Source organism: Hermetia illucens, chromosome 3 (genome assembly GCF_905115235.1).
Source record: "Hermetia illucens chromosome 3, iHerIll2.2.curated.20191125, whole genome shotgun sequence".
Classification (NCBI taxonomy): domain Eukaryota; kingdom Metazoa; phylum Arthropoda; class Insecta; order Diptera; family Stratiomyidae; genus Hermetia; species Hermetia illucens.
Genome location: NC_051851.1, coordinates 49,382,653 through 49,402,087, shown reverse-complemented (window position 1 = coordinate 49,402,087; position 19,435 = coordinate 49,382,653). Strand labels below are relative to the sequence as shown.

The window sequence follows — 19,435 nt, the reverse complement described above, 5'->3', positions numbered from 1 at the left end:
GGTCCCACCTTCTCATCACATTTCGTGTCAATCGGTATAGCCGTTTCTGAGAAAAGTGTATGTGACAGACAGACAGACAGACGGACAGACAGACATTGAACCGATTTTAATAAGGTTTTGTTTGCAAAAAGGGTAGAGAACCATAATGAGTCAAAGTTAAGAACCGATCCAGCCCCGCTATGCAATGCTTTCTAACAGTCCCGTGGGGAAAGTGAAAAGAAAAGGAGGTGGTTTTGGTGAATAACTTAATAGGGTTTTGTTTTACCCAAAACCTTAAAAATGGGCAATTATGCTTATAGAAAATCGACTAATTAAATAAAACACATCACTCAGATTCGTCAAGAAGATTTGCTTTACACCTTACATCTTATGAACAATAACTTTCACATAAACAAATAAATTTCAATAGATAAAATTTGTCTAGTTTCAAATTTATCTTTAATAAATTATTGAACCGATGGGAAATTTTTCAATGCAATTTTTATATTCGTTGAAATTTTGAAATGCTCCTTTATCATAAGCTATCTAATTTTATAAAATATCACATTCCAATAATAACTTTAATTAGTTTAAATTTCAATTAAAGTCAGATGCAATTTTCCTAACTTACATTTATGCTGAATGAATGACGGCAATAACATTTTTAGAACGACTTAATTATACACATTTGTAACATATGTATGTACATTGAAGTGTACGTGCATATCGTTTGCTACTAATTATTTATAGAGAGAAAAATATCACATGTACCAGCATTTCCATTGATGAGTTACCTGAAACGGAAAAAGAGAGGGAATGTGGTATGACTTTAAAATGATTTTATTATATTGAAATTGTAATTTGCTCAAGGCTAACTGAAATAAATGAAACTACGCCTAGCCTTCATATACTATACTATTTGCATATCCTTAAAGGTTGTGAGCAAAGCACAAGGATAATGGAAATGAAGCGTCATAAAATATTTTATCGTGATTGATACACGAAAAGCCATTGAATCCAAATGTGGGCGGTATCTTTCTCGACATGATACATTGAACGTGTCAAGATAGAAAATTCCGTAATGTATTCAATTATGTATATTGAAAATGAGCTGAATAGCCTAATAAATAAGGGCTGGAAAAAATATAATGACGTATTTTCACACTGCGACCTATTACCATTTCCGATTTAACCATTCTTATCCAGACTTTAATTTATTTAGCAGAATTAGGGTAATTGAAAGTCTCGTAGATTCCCGAGAGACTAATATTTAACACCATTTTATCGAATGCCGTTATACATCTTTCGAATTGTAATCTTTAAAACTGAATCTAGAAATATATGTATATACATACTGTGTACATTGTGAAGACTCATTTTGGGAAATATCTTTCTGAAATCTCAGTTCCATTGGAGAACTTCTGGCACCATAAAAAATTCTCTCATGCTTGCAGCTTTCTTTCCTGAATGGGATTTCAATTTGCAAATGGTGTTTTTTGCTATAATGTCTACAAGACTGCATGGTAGAACGATAACATTTATTTAAATAGAAAAAGTAAGTCCCCTTATAGGGATATCTGCGGAATTTAAAAGTTGATAAAATCTAATGCATTCGTTATAAAATGTAATTTAAAATCTCGTTTATGCAAACACTAAATGAGTTTAAATTTTTAATTTAAATTTATGAAAAAATATTTCCTTCAACTCAGCGTCTGGATCATCGCCAATCTGCCACTGGTAGGTAATGGGGAAGTTGATTTAGAAACAAAATTTCATAGCAGGTGGAATGTAAACTTCTCCAGAGTTAAAGAGTACCATAGGTCCCAGGAAGAAAGTGTTGATTTGTATCCACAAGGAAGGACAAAACCTGGAAACCGCCCGCTGAACTAGCACCAGCTCAGTATCATCACCCTCACGTGGTGATTACTGGGAGTTCAGTCTTAACAAGGAGCTGCATGAAAGACAGAGGCGAGCCTAAAATGGGTCAAACTGGCCATCTGGTCATCCAGTTTGGGGATTAGGAAGGATAACAACTATACATGGTAAACAACTTGTTACGAAGCAACAGAAAGAGTCTCGCATTAGACTGACAATACAACGATGACAAAGGGAAGTTATAACCAAATAGCCGCATTTTCCCATGGATCGCGTGCTCCTTGCATCGGAAAAGGCTCAACAACTAGTCAATACCCCGTTTCAATATGAGCCTAATGCCAAAAAAGTGCAAGAGACCAAGGCATATCAGGGCATAGAGAACGGTTTCCTAGGAAAGAGTAACTGTATCATATATTATAGCGGCTATATAGCAAATAACGCCATGGCAATATGTTTTTAAATCAACCAAAAAAATTATCGACCTTAAAAGCATTATTGAACGTCTACGCACTGCTAGGGCAAATTCTGAAGGATAAGTTTTGTTAAAGTTGACATTCTTATAAGCAAGGCTGCAGAATCGGACAAGGATACTTTGGGACGAACCCTAAGAGTCTGCTCCAAGTACAATATCAAAGTTGTCCTAAGAGATTTTAACAGGCAAGTGGAGATGGAGTCTGTATTGAGGCTCCTACAGTTTGATTGAATTTACCATTATATCAGCTAATCGCACTATTCACTTCTTCACCGCGTAAGCACCACAAACAGATCGACCTGACGCTGAGAAAGATGCCTTCTGTCAACTTCTGGTACATGGTTCAACAAGCGATTGTCTTATCTTCCTACATTTTATAGTGGGAATACTAAAACGTCAATCGAGTATATTCTCATAAGGCGCCGACATTTTACCACCATCACTGATTGCAAAGCCGTTACCTATGAGACTATCGCACCTCAACATCGAACGTTGATTACCGTGCAGCGAATCAAGCCACTAATAAAACAGAGTGACAAACGCACTGGCCCGCGGAGATTTCGTGAGAAGAAAGAAGAAATGATCTCACTTACTTGATTACCAGCCCCTACAAATGTCCAAGAATCGTGGAACTAAATGGAAGACACAATCCACAAAGCGGTCTATATAACCCTCGGGATCACCAAGGCAGGTAGGCGGTACATCAACCGAAATACTTGGCTTTGGAATGACGATGTTCAAATGAAAATGTCTCCACCACAAGTTTTTCGAAGATAAACCGCTCGCCAATTGGCAAATTTATAAGAGTGCCACCGACAAGCAAAGAAAGCGATCGCTGTCACCCGAGTGGTCCATTACAAAACTCTTTACGATAAAATGGACACCCGGGATGATAATAGAGATCTGTATTGACTTGCCAAAAGCCGACACGAACGAACACAGGATATCGAACACTTTTGTTGCGTGAATGACCAGAACGGTACTTTGCTTACCGGCCGTCGAGCCATGACTGAAGGATTTGTTCATCCTCCACTTCCACAATCATTGCCGACATTTGGATCAATTCCACCGGCCAACTCAACTGGAAGTCGAGGAAGCAATAAAACGATAGAAATCTGACTGGCGAAAGTAATATAACTCGAATTTGGAAAGAAGAAAGGTAGTCCAGAATGCTCAAATTACCGTCAGATCCGTGCTATCTTACTCTGGTTAGACCGGTGCTTACCTACGGGTGTGCTATCTGGTTTAATTTGAGTGCTAGCCAAATGGAGAAAATAAGGATCTTTGAAAGGAAATGTCTGCGTGCTTGCACGGGGCTTAATAGGACTGCTTCGTCAAACTATGAGCACTATGTAACTAATGAAGTGATGTATGCAGCTGCTGCTGTGCCAAGAATCGATACAGTTATCGTCAGATTGATTCGGAATCATATAGTGCGATCTGCTTCGCATGGTGAAAACCCTTGGGTTTCGCAGCCGTTCTACCCAAATGATGGGTATTTCGAGAAAACTCTCACGAAAGGCTTCATTCCTCCCGAAGCGTTCGTGTATCTTGACAGGAATGGTCTAATTCTTGATTCTGCCGGTGATCCGGTTATGTATCATATACATAGGCGGGCCACGCACAAAAGGATAGAATACCCCCCGAATTTGACAGTGGGGGCTCCGGGATTCGACTGGAGATACTCCAGAGCGAGAGCAATTGACATTAAGCGGGATGAAAAAGAGAAATCTTGGTACTGGTGGCTGCGGGATGCCGGTTAGCGGTGGCCGTGCTCAGTCCTGCCATTTGTTTCTTGGTGGGGCTTTGTAAATATGTATACATTGAACGGGTGCTGATTTTGTCTCCAGTTGTAACTTATAAATACATACGTTATTATTCTTTGTTTTTTTTTGTATGGATGTTATTTTAAAAAAAAAGAAAAAATGTGTAATATAAAATCTATAATTATGATAGTTTTAAGAACAATAATTTAAGTTAAAAGTGTCTTTTGAAGCGATTAAATAATTATTATTACTTTTTATATTTCTTTATTTGCCACTAAGGCCAAGTGAATTCTGTCGGGTTTTTGACCATTTCCCGACAACTTATTGTAAAATTAGATTTTCATTTCTTGCTGTTTCTCTTCTCTGTCTGTAAATCGTTATTCAAAAATTTTGAGAGCCCACAGTGGCCATTAGATTTAAGTTATTTTTGTTATTTTAAAAGATTGTTTTTTATTGTTCATTTTTCCAATCCATATACTATTGTTACCTATTTCTTAAAAATAAAAATGATTTTTAAAAACGTAAAACCGTCAGATCCGGTTACTTTCCCATACCATGAAGGTTTTTGAACGCATTGTTGACAACCGTATTCGCGAAATCGTTGAAATAACCGTGAATCAAGTCGGATTTGTCAAGAAGTGCGGAACTAATGACTCAATGCACGCTACGCGGTTACTCATGGGAATCATTGTCAGCGGCAGTGACTTGCCCAGAACTGAGTGATTTAAATATCTCGGGTCAATGAAATTGTTTCAATCATTAACGCAACTTAGATAAAGTGGCGTTCCACAACTGGTGTTCTTTGTCTCAAATCTAAAATATACTGTAATGTCGTCCGTCCTATCGCTTTCTATGATAACGAATGTTGGCTGACTGTAAAAAACAATGAACGGCGTCTTGCGGTAATGGAAATGAAGATGTTGCATTGGACTACTGGCGTGACACGTGACGTAGCACATCTGAAATGAGGATATGCAACTCTACATCGATCGCGGATGTTAGTCAAATGTTGGCGTTACAAAGAAACAGTCCGGCCGGAGCCGGCCTCGTACGATCGGAACATCACCGGCCCATTACCAAAGCGAATTCGCTCCAGGTAAATCAACAGATCAGATTTTCTCTCTGTTTCAGGAATATGGTGCTCACAGGTGCCGGGGAGGAGCCAAAACCATGTGGCCGAGGAGAACCTCCATAGTGGTGGCACCGGGAGACGATGTATCACATGATTTTGCCGCACGTGATGCAGTAGACGAATGCTCCGAAGGCTTAATTAGGGCGACCAGACCCGAGTCTGCACGGGGACTGATCTGAAGTGGCAATAGGTCACGAAACCTTACCAGGGGTATACTGGTACCATGGGAACTAGGATAGCCCCTGAATTCATATACTTCAGTTTAACTCCTGTTGTATGTGCGTTCAGCTCGGTTGTTTGCGGAGGGCCCCCTAATGGGAGATTCATAGGGGTTGTGGTTGCGTTCAAGCGAACAGTGACCTTCGGGTCTCAGCGTGGGTAGCGTTTCAACACGGGTGCCGTACTCTTTAGTTCGGTAGAGATTTCGGTAGGTCTTGTATGCACCAGTATGAATGCTGAGCCATGCACTGGGTATAGACTGGTACCGTCGTAGCTTGCTGCGGCGGTGCTCTGATTGTGGTCACAAAATCAATTGGTGTCTTAGGAGGACCATGGGGTTAAGTCCACGAGACAGTTACTCACGTTAATCCCGGTGATGTAACTGCTTCAAGAATATCAGTTGCACCATCGCTTATCGACTTCCAGGCCGCCTAGGCATAGAGTGTCTGGATTGGGTTAAATAGAGTTGCAGACTTTGCTCGTTCCACTTTGACCTTGCATCGAATCAGAGCCAGGACCGGGCTTTGAGGTCTGCACCTATTATTAGAAATCAGGCTCCATCAAATACTTGCGGTTACGCGGAAGGAGATTGTTGGTTAAACAAAAAGCTGAGGATGGCTGTACCATCGCAAATAAAGCGGATTTAAGGATTCGATTGCGGTTCGAAAAAGGTCGAAATTGCCAAACTGGGTTTATAGGTAAATTGTACCTAAGTTGCACACAAGGAAATAGCTGGAATTAATGTCTTGGAGCTAAGCAGATGGTGAACTTCTACAGATGCTGCTGCAGAACTTGAAGGTTTTTGAAATAACAAGTAACGCAGCTTTAATATTTATGCGCTATAGACTGCCCCAAGCCGGTTTGAGGGAAGTGGTAGGAAAAGTCACCAAAGTCTGCATGGGCGTGAAACAGGCAGGCATCGTAATGAGTAACTGGCACCTTAATAGCGGTCATTATTAATTTACTGTACCCCTGCGCCACTAAAATAGTAATTTAGCTGTGATGTGGGGATTACAAATTCACTCACACGTTGGGTGTCTCAGAGAGTAAGTGCAAAAGGAAGCGTGAATTCGAAGATAAACACAGTTTGGTTATGGGACCTGGCTGCCGTTTGACAGTGAGGACACTACCTTGTGGTGACATGGAGGTGGATTGAATGGCGTAGGGCATTGGAGGCTGTTGGTGTCGTTGGCAGTGTAACGAACGTGATGGCTTTTAGCTCCGGTACCATTGCAAACCTCGGGAAGTTAACCATAGCGCGCACTGTGACAAAAGAAAATTTGTTATTGTGATAGTCATGGAAGCAGAAGCTGCCCCGAAGATTTACGATTTCGCAACCATATACCGGATCAAGAAAGAACATGCAAATGGTCACCAGCTTTTAAGGTTTCTTGTTGGGGATGTTAACTGTAGAGTTCTCATCCAAAACGACAAACCAGTTTTGGAGGTGGCGGGATAATTTCAACACGATTCTCTACAGTGTAACATCTAATGAAACTCCAAGTTTTATAGATAAAATGGTTGGTCACCGTATCATACAGATACAGACTATTCCTCCAAATAGTAGGGAGATTATCTCGTCCATCAATCTGCTGGAGCGGAACTTTTGATCGTAGCTTTCATTATTTCGGTAGAAGTGCTTCTTCCACTCACCGCAAATGGTGAAAATCACAGACCTTTCCTTGTGATTAGAGAAAGGGGAAATAAGGACTGAGGGCAGGCTGGGTTTCGCGCTTCATCCTACTGTACTGCCTACTGTAGTTGGGATCATTTTGAAACATATCATATCTTCGTTTTCCACACGATTGAAACAAATAAAATGACATACGGCTTTGTGGTTGGTTACGTAGATGATCCACAGAGGGAATTAAATGACGGATATTGCTGAACTGCTCGTCAGGATAACACTTTTTTACAAAGTGTCCGGAACATTCTATACAATTTATGAGGTATAGTAAAATGGAAGTTTCCGAAGGAGCGAAAATTTGAATTAACAATTTGTTTATTCAGGAGAAAACAAATTTTGCAAAAAATATTTGTTCAGGCTTTGGAATAATTTCGTCTTGTCATAATATTCTGTTTAGTGGGCCAAACACGATTAAATTAATAATAACATATAACACTAGCCCACTCGTAGAAATTGTGTCTACCGAAACTGATTGGCACGTTGGATGTAGGTTTATTTAATCCGGTTGAAATTATCTTCATGGAGTAAATGTGGGTGTCTATCGCGTCCTGTCGGACATTGTTTTATAGCGTTCAATAATAATTTAATATGAAGACCCGGAGGCAGTCCTTATGGACGGGGAATTCACGGATTCGCCGGATGTGATCTGAATCACGTGCACTGCATTGTCTGCTGCTATAAGAGGTTGGCCTTCATCGAATTATTTAAGCCTTTTACATTGATTGAATTTTATGTTATCTGTTGGGTCATATCAGATTTTATACGCTTGAGAGTACGTAGATAGTTTAATGATACTTTGTATTCGATTGTTGAGAGATTATATTGTAATGACAACCTTCATCCTGAATTATTGAAAAGAATACGCAAATTAATTTAGTTAGATTGCCTTTGGTGGGCGATTATAATACAGTAGCCTTGTAGCCAATATTCCCCGAGGAAGAAGTTGAAAATTTGTTTGAGAGCAACATACTTAACATATATACATACTTTTGAGAAAATCACACACAATGAGTGCATTGAGGAATAAAGTACTACGCTATGATGGCATGGATATGTCTGTCTTTATTCGTCCATTTCTTTCTCACCTTCTTCCTGATACGTATTGTATGCCCTGCAGTATCAATCTTTTGTATAATTGATGATGATTGGAGGCGATAAACCCTCCTGGGAGTTTATAGTTTGATTGAGTGACCAATTCAAAACTAAGAAGATAAATGGTGTATAGTTTCAAAGATGTGAACACAAGAATACAATTTATAAACTTTTGTTGAAGATTTTGGCATAGTTCCATCATATGTCCTCCTTTTCGATGTAGTAAGATTAATCGTCAAAGAACGAGACTGCTAACATATGAACACGTCTTCATGTTGAGAAGTTTGGGTGTTGCATCTTGAAAATGTGTTAAGAAATTTTGTCACAAACAAATTGTGATTCCGTAATCTGCATGTATATACATGTAATGCCTTATGTGGTGTCATGAACTTTAACTTCATATTAAAGATTAGATTTGTAGACGTTTAGGATGGTTTGGTATTTAATTGGAATTTAGGTCATAGGAAAACAAGGCGTTGTTTTGTGCTTGTTACACTTGAAATTAAGCCGGTCATGGAAACTGAAGCAACTATCGTTGACTCTTTAACGAAATGTACTTCAGTCCCTTCCAGGACTTAGCTAAACTCTTGCATTTTAAATGATATGTATGAATCCGTTAATAGCAATTGGCCTACATAATAAGTCGACTTATTATTTGAGCTCAGACTTAGTAAAAATAAGAACCAAACCATAAGAAAATCATCTGCAGGTGAAATACTGAGTGAGGTCTTAATAATTATTGGATGAGATCACCACAAAAGGAAAGATCTGTGAAGGCTTAGGAACATAGTTCTGATTACTATCGGTCCAAGCGTGCAGTAGGATGAAGTTACGGAGTGCATATATTGTTGCTCAGACTGCCGAATTGCTGTAGCCGACTGCAGGAACAGATATTGGCTAGAGGTGTTTTCAATGTCCAGAGTTTGAAAACAAAATAACATACAAGAAATGATCTCGAGCAACTTGTTCAAAAATGGAATGATCGCCTCATCAACATGATCTCCGATTGAATCTAAACAAAACAATTTTTTACGAACGATCCCCATGAAATAGGAACAATCACTGTCAGCGGCAGTGATCTGCCCAGAACTGAGCGATTTAAATACCTCGGGTCACTTGCCAAGATTGGTCTGAATATCGAAGTCGATGGTAAACGTCCAAAAGGCAGGCCGAAGCAACGGTGGCTTGATACTCTGGATAGGGATTTAAAAGTCTCGATATTACATAGAGTTAAATGGTGAAACCGATCACGACGAGCCGACTGCGTTTGTGAACGGGACAAAGGCTGAAGAAAAAGAAGAATAACATACGAGAAATTGTGGATACAAACATGACGGATCTGAGTTGTACGGAAAGGAGGAGAAAGTGGTATAAAGAGAAACACAGGACAGTGACATCAACCATATCACAGGCAGTTACAGGTATTCGGCTGTCAAAAAAGGGATTTCGTCCATATATCTCAGGATTTTAGGTTTTGCAAGTAGTAGAATCATAGGAAATTCACAACATGTGGGTCTTAGCACAATACACGAATATCTAGTTGTCTTGCCGAGCTTCCTTAAAATACTTTTTTTTTCTTTATCGGTCCCGAGTTTCTCTTCACCAGGAAGTGATGTCGGGTATATTTTTAAGTAAATCCGCAGTGAGACCCCAGAGTGGGACTTTGCTCGTTAGGCTCATCAACGTGAATGAGGAGGAAATTAATCTTGGAGATTTTAGACCAGGAAAGGAAGCACTAGATTTTCGGACGCCCTTAACAAGGAAAAGAGAGATAGCACTAATCAGCTGTAATGATGAATAAGATTTTCCTACTTCCCGGAGAGAGAAGTTACCATTTGCAGATGTAAAAATATTCTCGATTCTTCTGTTGCGGGGTACAGTGCCCGGGAATAAGCCACAGTACCATATAATGCAGGTTCATCGGGGTGAGGACAAGCGTAAATATAGAAACTTTTGGAGGACGATATTGTGACGGTACAACTGAGAGGAGAACCACCGACCCTATTGGCGGCAGTATGAACGCCTCCATCGATACAGTGAACTACCGCCGGCACATTTTGCGGCCTGCACGCGGCCGGTGCTTTACGGTTCCTTCCTTTTTGCCGTGATCGCCACAGTGAATAGTCGTTTTCGTTACGTCAATATTCACGGACCACAAACGCTTCACATTCGTCTAAAAGCAAAAGTCCGATAAAGTGTTTTCTCGCCAACTTCAGCAACTGAGCTTTACTTTCAACATCCAATACGTGTCTGTAAAATACAATGTCATTGCGGACGCTTTGCTACGGATCTCGGAGTTTACAGTCCCCACCGCTGTCGGTTATACGGCAATCAGCAAGGGGCAGAGCATGAGAACAAACTACAAGTGCAAGTCTAAGGAATTTCCTATCTTCGGCTCAAACTCCAACTTACTCTACCAGACCTCAGAGGGCCTTTATTCTAGCTGATTTTCGCAAGAAAATATTCCGCGCAGTAGACGATCCTCGACACCCAGGCATCAGGACGACGAACCGTGCCAGAAGTGAAAGATCAAGAAGCACGTAAAATCGACCAAGTACTTCTTCATGATCCACCTCGAAATGATTGGCCCTTTCCGAGAGTCGCACGGTTACGAGTATTGCCTCACAATCATCGATAGGTTTATGCAGTAGCCTGAAGCAATACCTCTGACTGACATTACGGCACAATCATGAGCCGAGGCCCTCTGTCGAAAATGGATCGCGTGCTTTGGTGTACCAGTCGTAATCATCGCGGACCAGGGAATGCAATTTGAGCCTACTTTCTTCTTGGAATTACCACCCGCAGTTCAATGGGATGTTGGCACATTGGCACCGGACACTAAAGGCCGCCTTAATGGATCACGACAATCTAACGTGGTCGCAGGCCTCGGCATTCATCCACCTCGGTCTTCGGACAGCCCATCGTGAAGAGATCACGGCCAGCCCCGCTAAGATGGTGTACGGGCAAAATCTGTAGCTCCTCGCCGATCTTGTACCAGCAGGATTACGCGATTCCAGCGTACTGCGTCTGCTCGGGGACGTAGTTTCTTAATTGCGGCCGACTTCCCTTTCCCAACACACGATGCTGGGGAACGACACCCCAGGGAGCTCGAGACTTACTCGCAGATTCACCTCGGAGACCGCTGTACCCACCATATGAAGGCCCCCTTTAAAGTCATGGAGTGACGGGAGCACTCTTTCAAGTTCGATGTTGAGATCGGGCTCAAATGGGTCTCCTTGTCGAGATTGAAAGCCTTCGCCCAACTGGGGGACGCTCCAAAAAAACGCCCGCGAAGCATCAGGTTCGCCCGGTAACACTATTGGCGGATCAAGTAGATAAGTGTGCTCAATGGAATGAGGAAGTCTGTACAATGCAATGAGGAAAATAATATTCACACTTCAAAATGTTCTGACGCCAAAAATTGCAATTGTACTGCGTTTTGCAATTGCATTTTTTTTATCCGCGGAGCTTCAGAATTCGAAACTTAATTTGCAGTTACTGTATTGGCGCATTCCCGTACTGAATCTCTTGCGAGGATCGACTTAATTGATTCAAAAATTAATGAACTGAAGAAGAAATTTTATGGCAGGATTTCACTTGTAGAGAATCAGCTAATAAATTTTAAACTTGAAGAGGTTATGGATAAAATGACTATTCACCGCAGCGAATATATCAAGAAGGAGCGAACCGTAATGTGCCAGAACGCCAGATGTGTCGGCGGTAGTTCGGTGCATCTACGGAGGCGTTCACACTGCCGGAGGTTCTCGTCTTCGCTGTGCCGCCACAATATAACTGAGACATGGTCCATGCAACTCCCCATTTATTCAGGTACTGAAAAAACAACTAAAGGGGGGGGGGATTTCATTTCGTTAAGCCAATTTGAGGTTATAGCCGGCGAAGTGTCAGCTCCAGCAAAAGGAGTGACTTACCTGGGACATCTTGGCTCTGAGGATCCAATTAGACTGCGTCTCAAACTAACAGAAATAGTCAAACATCTTCCTTGCTTGGAATTTCCCATTTCCATGTTCCAGCACAGAGAATCTAGCACTGTTTAACTAGATGTTAGTGCTGAGATAGTTGCATTTACAAATTTTGTACAAAACAGCGAAGGCGAATTAATTTTCACAACCAGCCGCAAGAAACGTGGGAACTGCTGGTTTGACGACGAATGTAAACTAGCCAGGGGGCGGAAGAATGTTGTATCCTTAAAGAGCGCAGGTACGCACGGAGACTTAACACGTCCATCGAGCGGTGAAGCGACTTCCCAGACGGAAGAAGGGAGCCTGGGAGAACCAACACGTTTGGAAATGCGAAAATTACAGGAAGCAAATGCACCAAGCGCGGAAGTTTCACCAACAAGTCAGTAAGCCTTACATATTTCGATACTCATCCTGTCGAGACCTGGAGGGAAATCTGATTTCTTACAGAATGGGCTCATTGGAGGGAGGGGTAGAGTATTTTGATGAACTGTTCAACAAACGAAATATCGGTGAGTTGGAGGTCCCACCAACTGAAGACGACGGACAAATAATGCCACCACCAAGCAAAGAAGAAAGACTCCGTGCATTGGCTTTAAAACCATAAGTCGCCAGGCGCCGATGGACTTACAGGCGAATTGGTTAAATATGGGGGCGAGCACATACACCAAGCGGTTAATCAACTGATGCTCAAAGTGTGGAGCAGTGAATCAATGCCTGAAGGCTGGCAATGAGGCATTATCTGCCCCATATATAAAAAGAGAGATATCACGCAGTGAAACAATTAAGATATTCTCTACTATCTTGCTAGGCCGGATTGCCCTATACGCCCAGAATATCATTGGCCAATAGCAAAGAGGCTTCACTTTAGGCAAATCAGCAATAGATCAGATTTTCTCTCTGCGGCAAGAGATGGGAAAACTGTTGGAATGTGGACATCAGTTGCACCATCTTTTCATCGACTTCAAGGCCGCCTATAACATCAGAGCCAGAGTAAAACTGTTCACGGCCATGGGAGAATTCGGTATCCCGAAGAAATAGATAAGACTGACTAGGCTGACCATAAGACCATAAGGGCAATATCTATAATAGAGAAAGAAGACGAGACTGATTCTGCCTAGGATGGAACGATGGCTTAGATCAGGACGTCAGACAGCTTTTAGGGATACCGATTTCGTGGACCTTGGGCTCATCACCACCATTAAACTCCCAACAACGGGTGTGCGATCTAAGCCTGAATTAATATTGAACTAAAACCATCTGGTTCAACGCGCAGGTCCAAAAATTTCTCGCCTTGTGTCTCGGCATATACTATCGGCCAACCCGAGTACCAGTAGCACTGATGGAGGATATATGTTATGTCTAAAACATGTATAATCATCATCAACGGCGCAACAACCGGTATCCGGTCTAGGCCTGCCTTAATAAGGAACTCCAGACATCCCGGTTTTGCGCCGAGGTCCACCAATTCGATATCCCTAAAAGCTGTCTGGCGTCCTGACCCACGCCATCGCTCCATCTTAGGCAGGGTCTGCCTCGTCTTCTTTTCCTACCATAGATATTGCCCTTATAGACTTTCCGGGTGGGATCATCTTCATCCATACGGATTAAGTGACCCGCCCACCGTAACCTATTGAGCCGGATTTTATCCACAACCGGACGGTCATGGTATCGCTCATAGATTTCGTCATTGTGTAGGCTACGGAATCGTCCATCCTCATGTAGGGGGCCAAAAATTCTTCGGAAGATTCTTCTCTCGAACGCGGCCAAGAGTTCGCAATTTTTCTTGCTAAGAACCCAAGTTTCCGAGGAATACATGAGGACTGGCAAGATCATAGTCTTGTACAGTAAGAGCTTTGACCCTATGGTGAGACGTTTCGAGCGGAACAGTCTTTGTAAGCTGAAGTAGGCTCTGTTGGCTGACAACAACCGTGCGCGGATTTCATCATCGTAGTTGTTATCGGTTGTGATTTTCGACCCTAGATAGGAGAAATTGTCAACGGTCTCAAAGTTGTATTCCCCTATCCTTATTTTTGTTCGTGCTTGTGTTTGACCAGTGCGGTTTGATGTTGTTGGTTGATTCGTCTTCGGTGCTGTATGTACATGTATAAGGTTGTAAAAAATACATAAAATATCCACAGAAAGGAAACTTTTTTTCACCATAAACTTCGGTTGCTGTCAAACTATAAAAAACAAAGGAACTAATTCTAAGAAACTCAAAAACAATGCTACCGTTTCTAATTGGGCCACCACATTAATTGTCAGGTTTACTAATTTTGTCGGGATATTGGATTTTCCCATGGTCGTTGAAAGTATAACCCTGATTATGTTCTCCTCAGTGGTCATGAAGTCGATCAGAAGATTGTATAACCGATGACCGTATTTCAATAATTTTTCCGTACACTGTCGCAGAGGGAAAATCTGATCTGTCGCTGAGTTGCCTAAAGTGAAGCAACTTCGGTATCGGCCAATGACCTTCTGGTCGTATGAGGTTATCCGGGTAAGCAAAGTAGGGGAGGACATCTTATATATAATACTCATGTTTCTTCGAGATATTAGAAATTAGATTAGTTGCAGAAGTCACTTAGCGAGACCCTGCTTGCTGTCAAATATTTGCGTAAATAGAAAATGTTGCAGAGAATTTTCCATTTTTTCCTCCAATTTTAATAAGACTGCTTTCCGGACCTTCCTACATTATCGATATCACTTCAAAATCAAGGAAAATAGATTTGCTTTCTTCAAGCGAATACTTACGTTGAATTTTGATAGTGGCCTTCAAGGATCCCATTCTTCCTTTACCATTGTCAGAAAAAAATAAAACCACCTTGTGTTCACTGTCGTCTCTCTGACTAGCATCAATTCCACGTAGCACTCCATCAATTAAGCTTGGTTCTTTGGAGCTCGGAAATTTTGAATGTAGCCCGATAGTTCGTTGGCCAATGCAACAGGATCCACATCCTTTAGGCTACTGTTACTTATGTTGTCAAAACCCTCATCGGCAGCACTTCCAGTTGAAATTTTCTCTGAGGAGTTCAGATTGTACAGCGATGAATTGTCATCAATTGGAGGAGTATAGAATCCCATATGTGTAGGACTCGGGCGCGATTTTAGAGCTCTTGCGAAATAGTTGAATAGACGAAAAAAGCGTTGTTTGCCCTTCTTTTTTGGTGGTTTCCGTTGCAGTCTTATTTGTATATCACCTTGCTTCGTGTACACTACATTTAGGCTAGCATCTCTTGATGGCAAGTCGATTTCATCAATTTTGACAATTGAATCCTGATATTGCTCACATGATGATGATACAGAACGAATGTCGATTCCGTGGAGACATTTATCGAAATTTTGTTTGGGTAATAGTCGAGAGCGGTTGTATGAATTCTTGCTGACAGAAGCTGCCAGCTTTTCCTGGTGAATTATACAACGCTGGTGTGCAGGTGTCATGGTGTCGAATTTGAAGGAAGTAGTTGACTGGAAACTTTCTTCTCGTTGAGAACTGCCTGCAGATTGAAAGAATAAAAGGAATTAGTAAGCAAATGTATTCCAATTTTACTTAGGATTATGTATTGATTTGCAATAGGAGAAATGTGTAAATGGAATTCTTTTCACATATTAGCAGAGCACACAATATTGAAAATGGCAGTTTAGGAAGAAAACTAGTATCTGCCTCTGAGTTCACATATTTTGGAGCGGACATCTCAAAGAGAACTTCTTGGGAAGAAATATTCTACAAATATATGATTTTATGATCCAGCCCAGGAAACTGTGTCGAGTATGAGTTTTTCAGACATGAATTTGTTTATCTTTCACTTCCACAATCATTGCCGACATCTGGACCAATTCCATCCGTCAGCACCACTGAAGCCGAGGATAAATAAATAAAATAAATAAAATGAATGAAAGCAACAGGACCTGACGACATCGCATCTGGGCTTTGGAAAGCGAAGAGCTTCGACCCAACACAGCGGCTTGGTGAATTCTTCAATCGGGTTATTCAGGAAGGTAGAACACCATCTGATTGCCAAGAAAGTATCATAGTTCCAATATGGAAAAAGGAAAGGTTGTTCAGTACTAACATAATACAGGCTGCTGTCATGGAGAAATACCGTGCATTTCTCGATCTGGAGAAAGCGTTTGACTGTGTGCCATACAAACTCATTTGGTTGCACTACGGCGTCACCTAGTACCAGAAGAACTGCGCTGGGTTAAATTGCTCTACCATGATCAGAGAAGTGAAGTTCGAAGTGCGACGGGTGTATCAAAACCGTTTCGTAGCTCTGTTGGTGTCCATCAAGGAAGCGCCCACTAACCACCCTCCCTGTTCTTGCTTTGACAATGTCACATGGGACGTTCAGCGCCCTATGCACTGTTTTATGCAGATGATGTTTTCCTAGCTTCCAATAGCAAAGATGATCTCGATTAACTTGTCCAAAAGTGGAATGATCGCCTTATGGAACATGGTCACAGATTGAATCTCAATAAAACTGAATTTTTGATGACCGATCCCCATGAAAGAGGCACTGTCGCTGTTCGTGACACTGACCAGAACTGAGCGATTTAAATATCTTCGGTAAATGTTATCAGCCAATGGAGAACTGCGTTATGAAATTGTTTCACGCAATAGCGCGAGCTGGATGAAGTGGCGGTCGACAATTGGTGTTCTTTCTGATCGACATATTAACGAAAGTCTCAAATCTAAAACTGACCGAATTGCCGTCCGCCCTGTGGCTTTCTATGGTTCTGAGTGTTGGCCGGCTATAAAAGACAATAGACGGTGTCTTGCGGTAATGGAGACGAAGATGTTGCGTTGGACAAGTGGCGCGGCACGTTTTGATCACATTCGAAATGAGTATTTCCGCGTTCGTTATGGGGTTGCACCGATTGTGGAAAAATTGCGAGAGAGGCGTCTTCGATGGTATGGTCACGTAATTCGCGCTAACGAGAATTCACTTGCCACTTGCCACCGACCAAAAGGCAGGCCGAAAAAACGGTGGCTTGATACGCTGGATGTAGTTTTAAAAAACTCGCGATTGGATCCAGACAATATATCATAAATAAAATGGCAAAACCGATCACGACGACCCGACCCCGCTTATGAACGGGACAGAGGCTGAAGAAAAAGAAGAAGTCGGGATACCGAATTTTTTCAAGGTCATGTACAGTTTTACCCTAGCTGAGCTATCATAGGAGGCTTTGAATTCGATAAACGTCCAAAATGGAATGATCGCCTAATACAATACGGTCTCAGATTGAATTTGAATAATATTAAGTTTTTGACGACCGATCGCCATGAGACAGGCACAATTACTGTCTGCGGCAGGACCTGCCCAGCACTGAGCGATTTAAATACCTCCGTTAAACGCTATCAGCTAATGGAGAACTGTGCTATGAAACTAGTTCACGCATTAACGCACCCTGGATGAAGAGGCGTTCCGCAAATGGTGTTCATTGTGATCGACGTATCAACGAACGCGTCAAATTGAAAATTTGATACTCCTCCTTGTTGCCCTCGATGTTACTGAGTATTGGCCGACTGTAGAAGACAATAGACGGCCTCTTGCGGTAATGAAGACAAAGATGTTGCGTTGTACTTATGATGTGACACGTTTTGATCACAGCTGAAATGGGAATATCCGCTATCAATATGGTTGGTTGTACCAATCATGAAAAAATTACAAGAATGTGCCTTCGATGGAATATCACGAAAATTCACTTGCTAAGATTGCTATAAACATTCAAATCGATGATAAGCGACCAAAAATCCGACCGAAACAACGGTGGCTTAATACGCTGGATGCTCTTTTGAAAGCCTCACTACTACATGAAAGACCTGATCTGGTCTTGGATACAACAAAATGGGGCAACCGATTACGAAGAGTCGACCCCGCTTGTGAACGAAGCGATATTGAGCAATATTAACGCGTTGGTGAACTAGAATGATAGTGTTTTTTTAAGAAGTCCTTCTCTCACTGATGTATAATTGTATTGATTCGGTCGCGTGAGCAGACGTTGCCGCATCACCACCCACCCACTCACCATAGAGTGAGAGTAAGTCATAGTCACCCTGGACAAAGCCATTATCCGAATTTTTGGAAATGAATACATTTTTATCAAAAAAGGGGGTGTGTCCCAAAGACGTTGAAGATTCTTTCTTCCTAAATTAATGACTTGAAGCGATCAACAATTGGGTACTACTTACAATCATACCGTTCGTAGAGGGAGGCAGTTTTTTGCCTTTCAAAATTATGCTCGCTAACACCAAAAGTAACTCCACTTTTCATAAGTGTAAAATAAGCGGTTGACGGAACGTACATAATTACTGCTTAGAAGAAGGGAACTTCTAGGTATATGATACAGCATAACGCAGGGGAAGTATTTTGCACAAAACGTGGAGCAAATTAGCATCACTATACGCCGTGCATGTGATGTATTTGTGCCAATGCTAGAGACAACATCCGAAGAAAACCAACCTCAGCATCCAGGGTAATAAACACTTTGTCGCATAAGGCTCAATTGTAAGATTATAACTTCCAGAATATATTCCAGTTCTCACCGAGGGCAAGCTTAGTGTTACCTCCGTAAAATAAGTGGCTTACAAAGTTAGCTAGTTCGGTGGACGAAAGGCCAATGGAATATCTACACAAGTGGGAATTGAATCAATGCCGGATTGGTTAATTTCTACTTTCAGGACGGTTATTTTCTCAAGACCGAAAAGAGGTTTATGTTCTGCTACCAACGAGAGGTGAGCGGCCTTATTTGGTTATTGGACCACTTAAAAAAAATCCAGAATACATTATATACTGGAGTCTCATCCCAATTGCAAAACATGCAAGAAGTATACAGAAGCAAAAATATCAACTCTTTACTTAAGTTTTTCACCTGCATCCACGGTTTCAACCAATTTGATTAATTCGAAATCCTTAAAGAACATTTCGAAAACTCGATCGACAGAGAATAGGCTAGTTTCCTCTCTGCATAGTCCTGCACTGACCACAAAAACATTCTAAGGATAATTTTGGAACGGTGCTTGGAGTTTAGATTTTAGCTCGCTTACTCTTTATCGATTTCGAGAAGGATATCGACAGCGTCAACAGGGAGGGTATCAGGGGTGCTCTCAACAGAAGGGACATTCACAAAATTTCATGTGCTGCACCGAGGTAAAATCTTAGAAGGAATTTGAAGTCCAAAGTGGAGTCTAACTTGGTTCCATCTGGTCACCGATATTATTTTCTATTGCTA

The 19,435-nt window shown here is 41.5% G+C and overlaps 1 protein-coding gene across 3 annotated transcripts in view; it reads right to left on the bottom strand.

Moving 5' to 3' along the window:
• Window positions 1-333: 333 nt before the first annotated feature.
• LOC119652468 (pyrokinin-1 receptor) overlaps window positions 334-19,435 on the bottom strand; it is a 513,354-nt gene continuing 494,252 nt past the window's right edge. For all 3 annotated transcript variants that reach the window (XM_038056634.1, XM_038056635.1, XM_038056636.1), the window contains 2 exons: window positions 14,954-15,696; window positions 334-773 (listed from right to left, as the gene is read on the bottom strand). In XM_038056634.1, coding sequence (XP_037912562.1) covers window positions 15,080-15,696 — 617 coding nt within the window. In that variant the 3' untranslated portion in view covers window positions 334-773; window positions 14,954-15,079. The remainder of the gene's footprint in view (window positions 774-14,953; window positions 15,697-19,435) is intronic.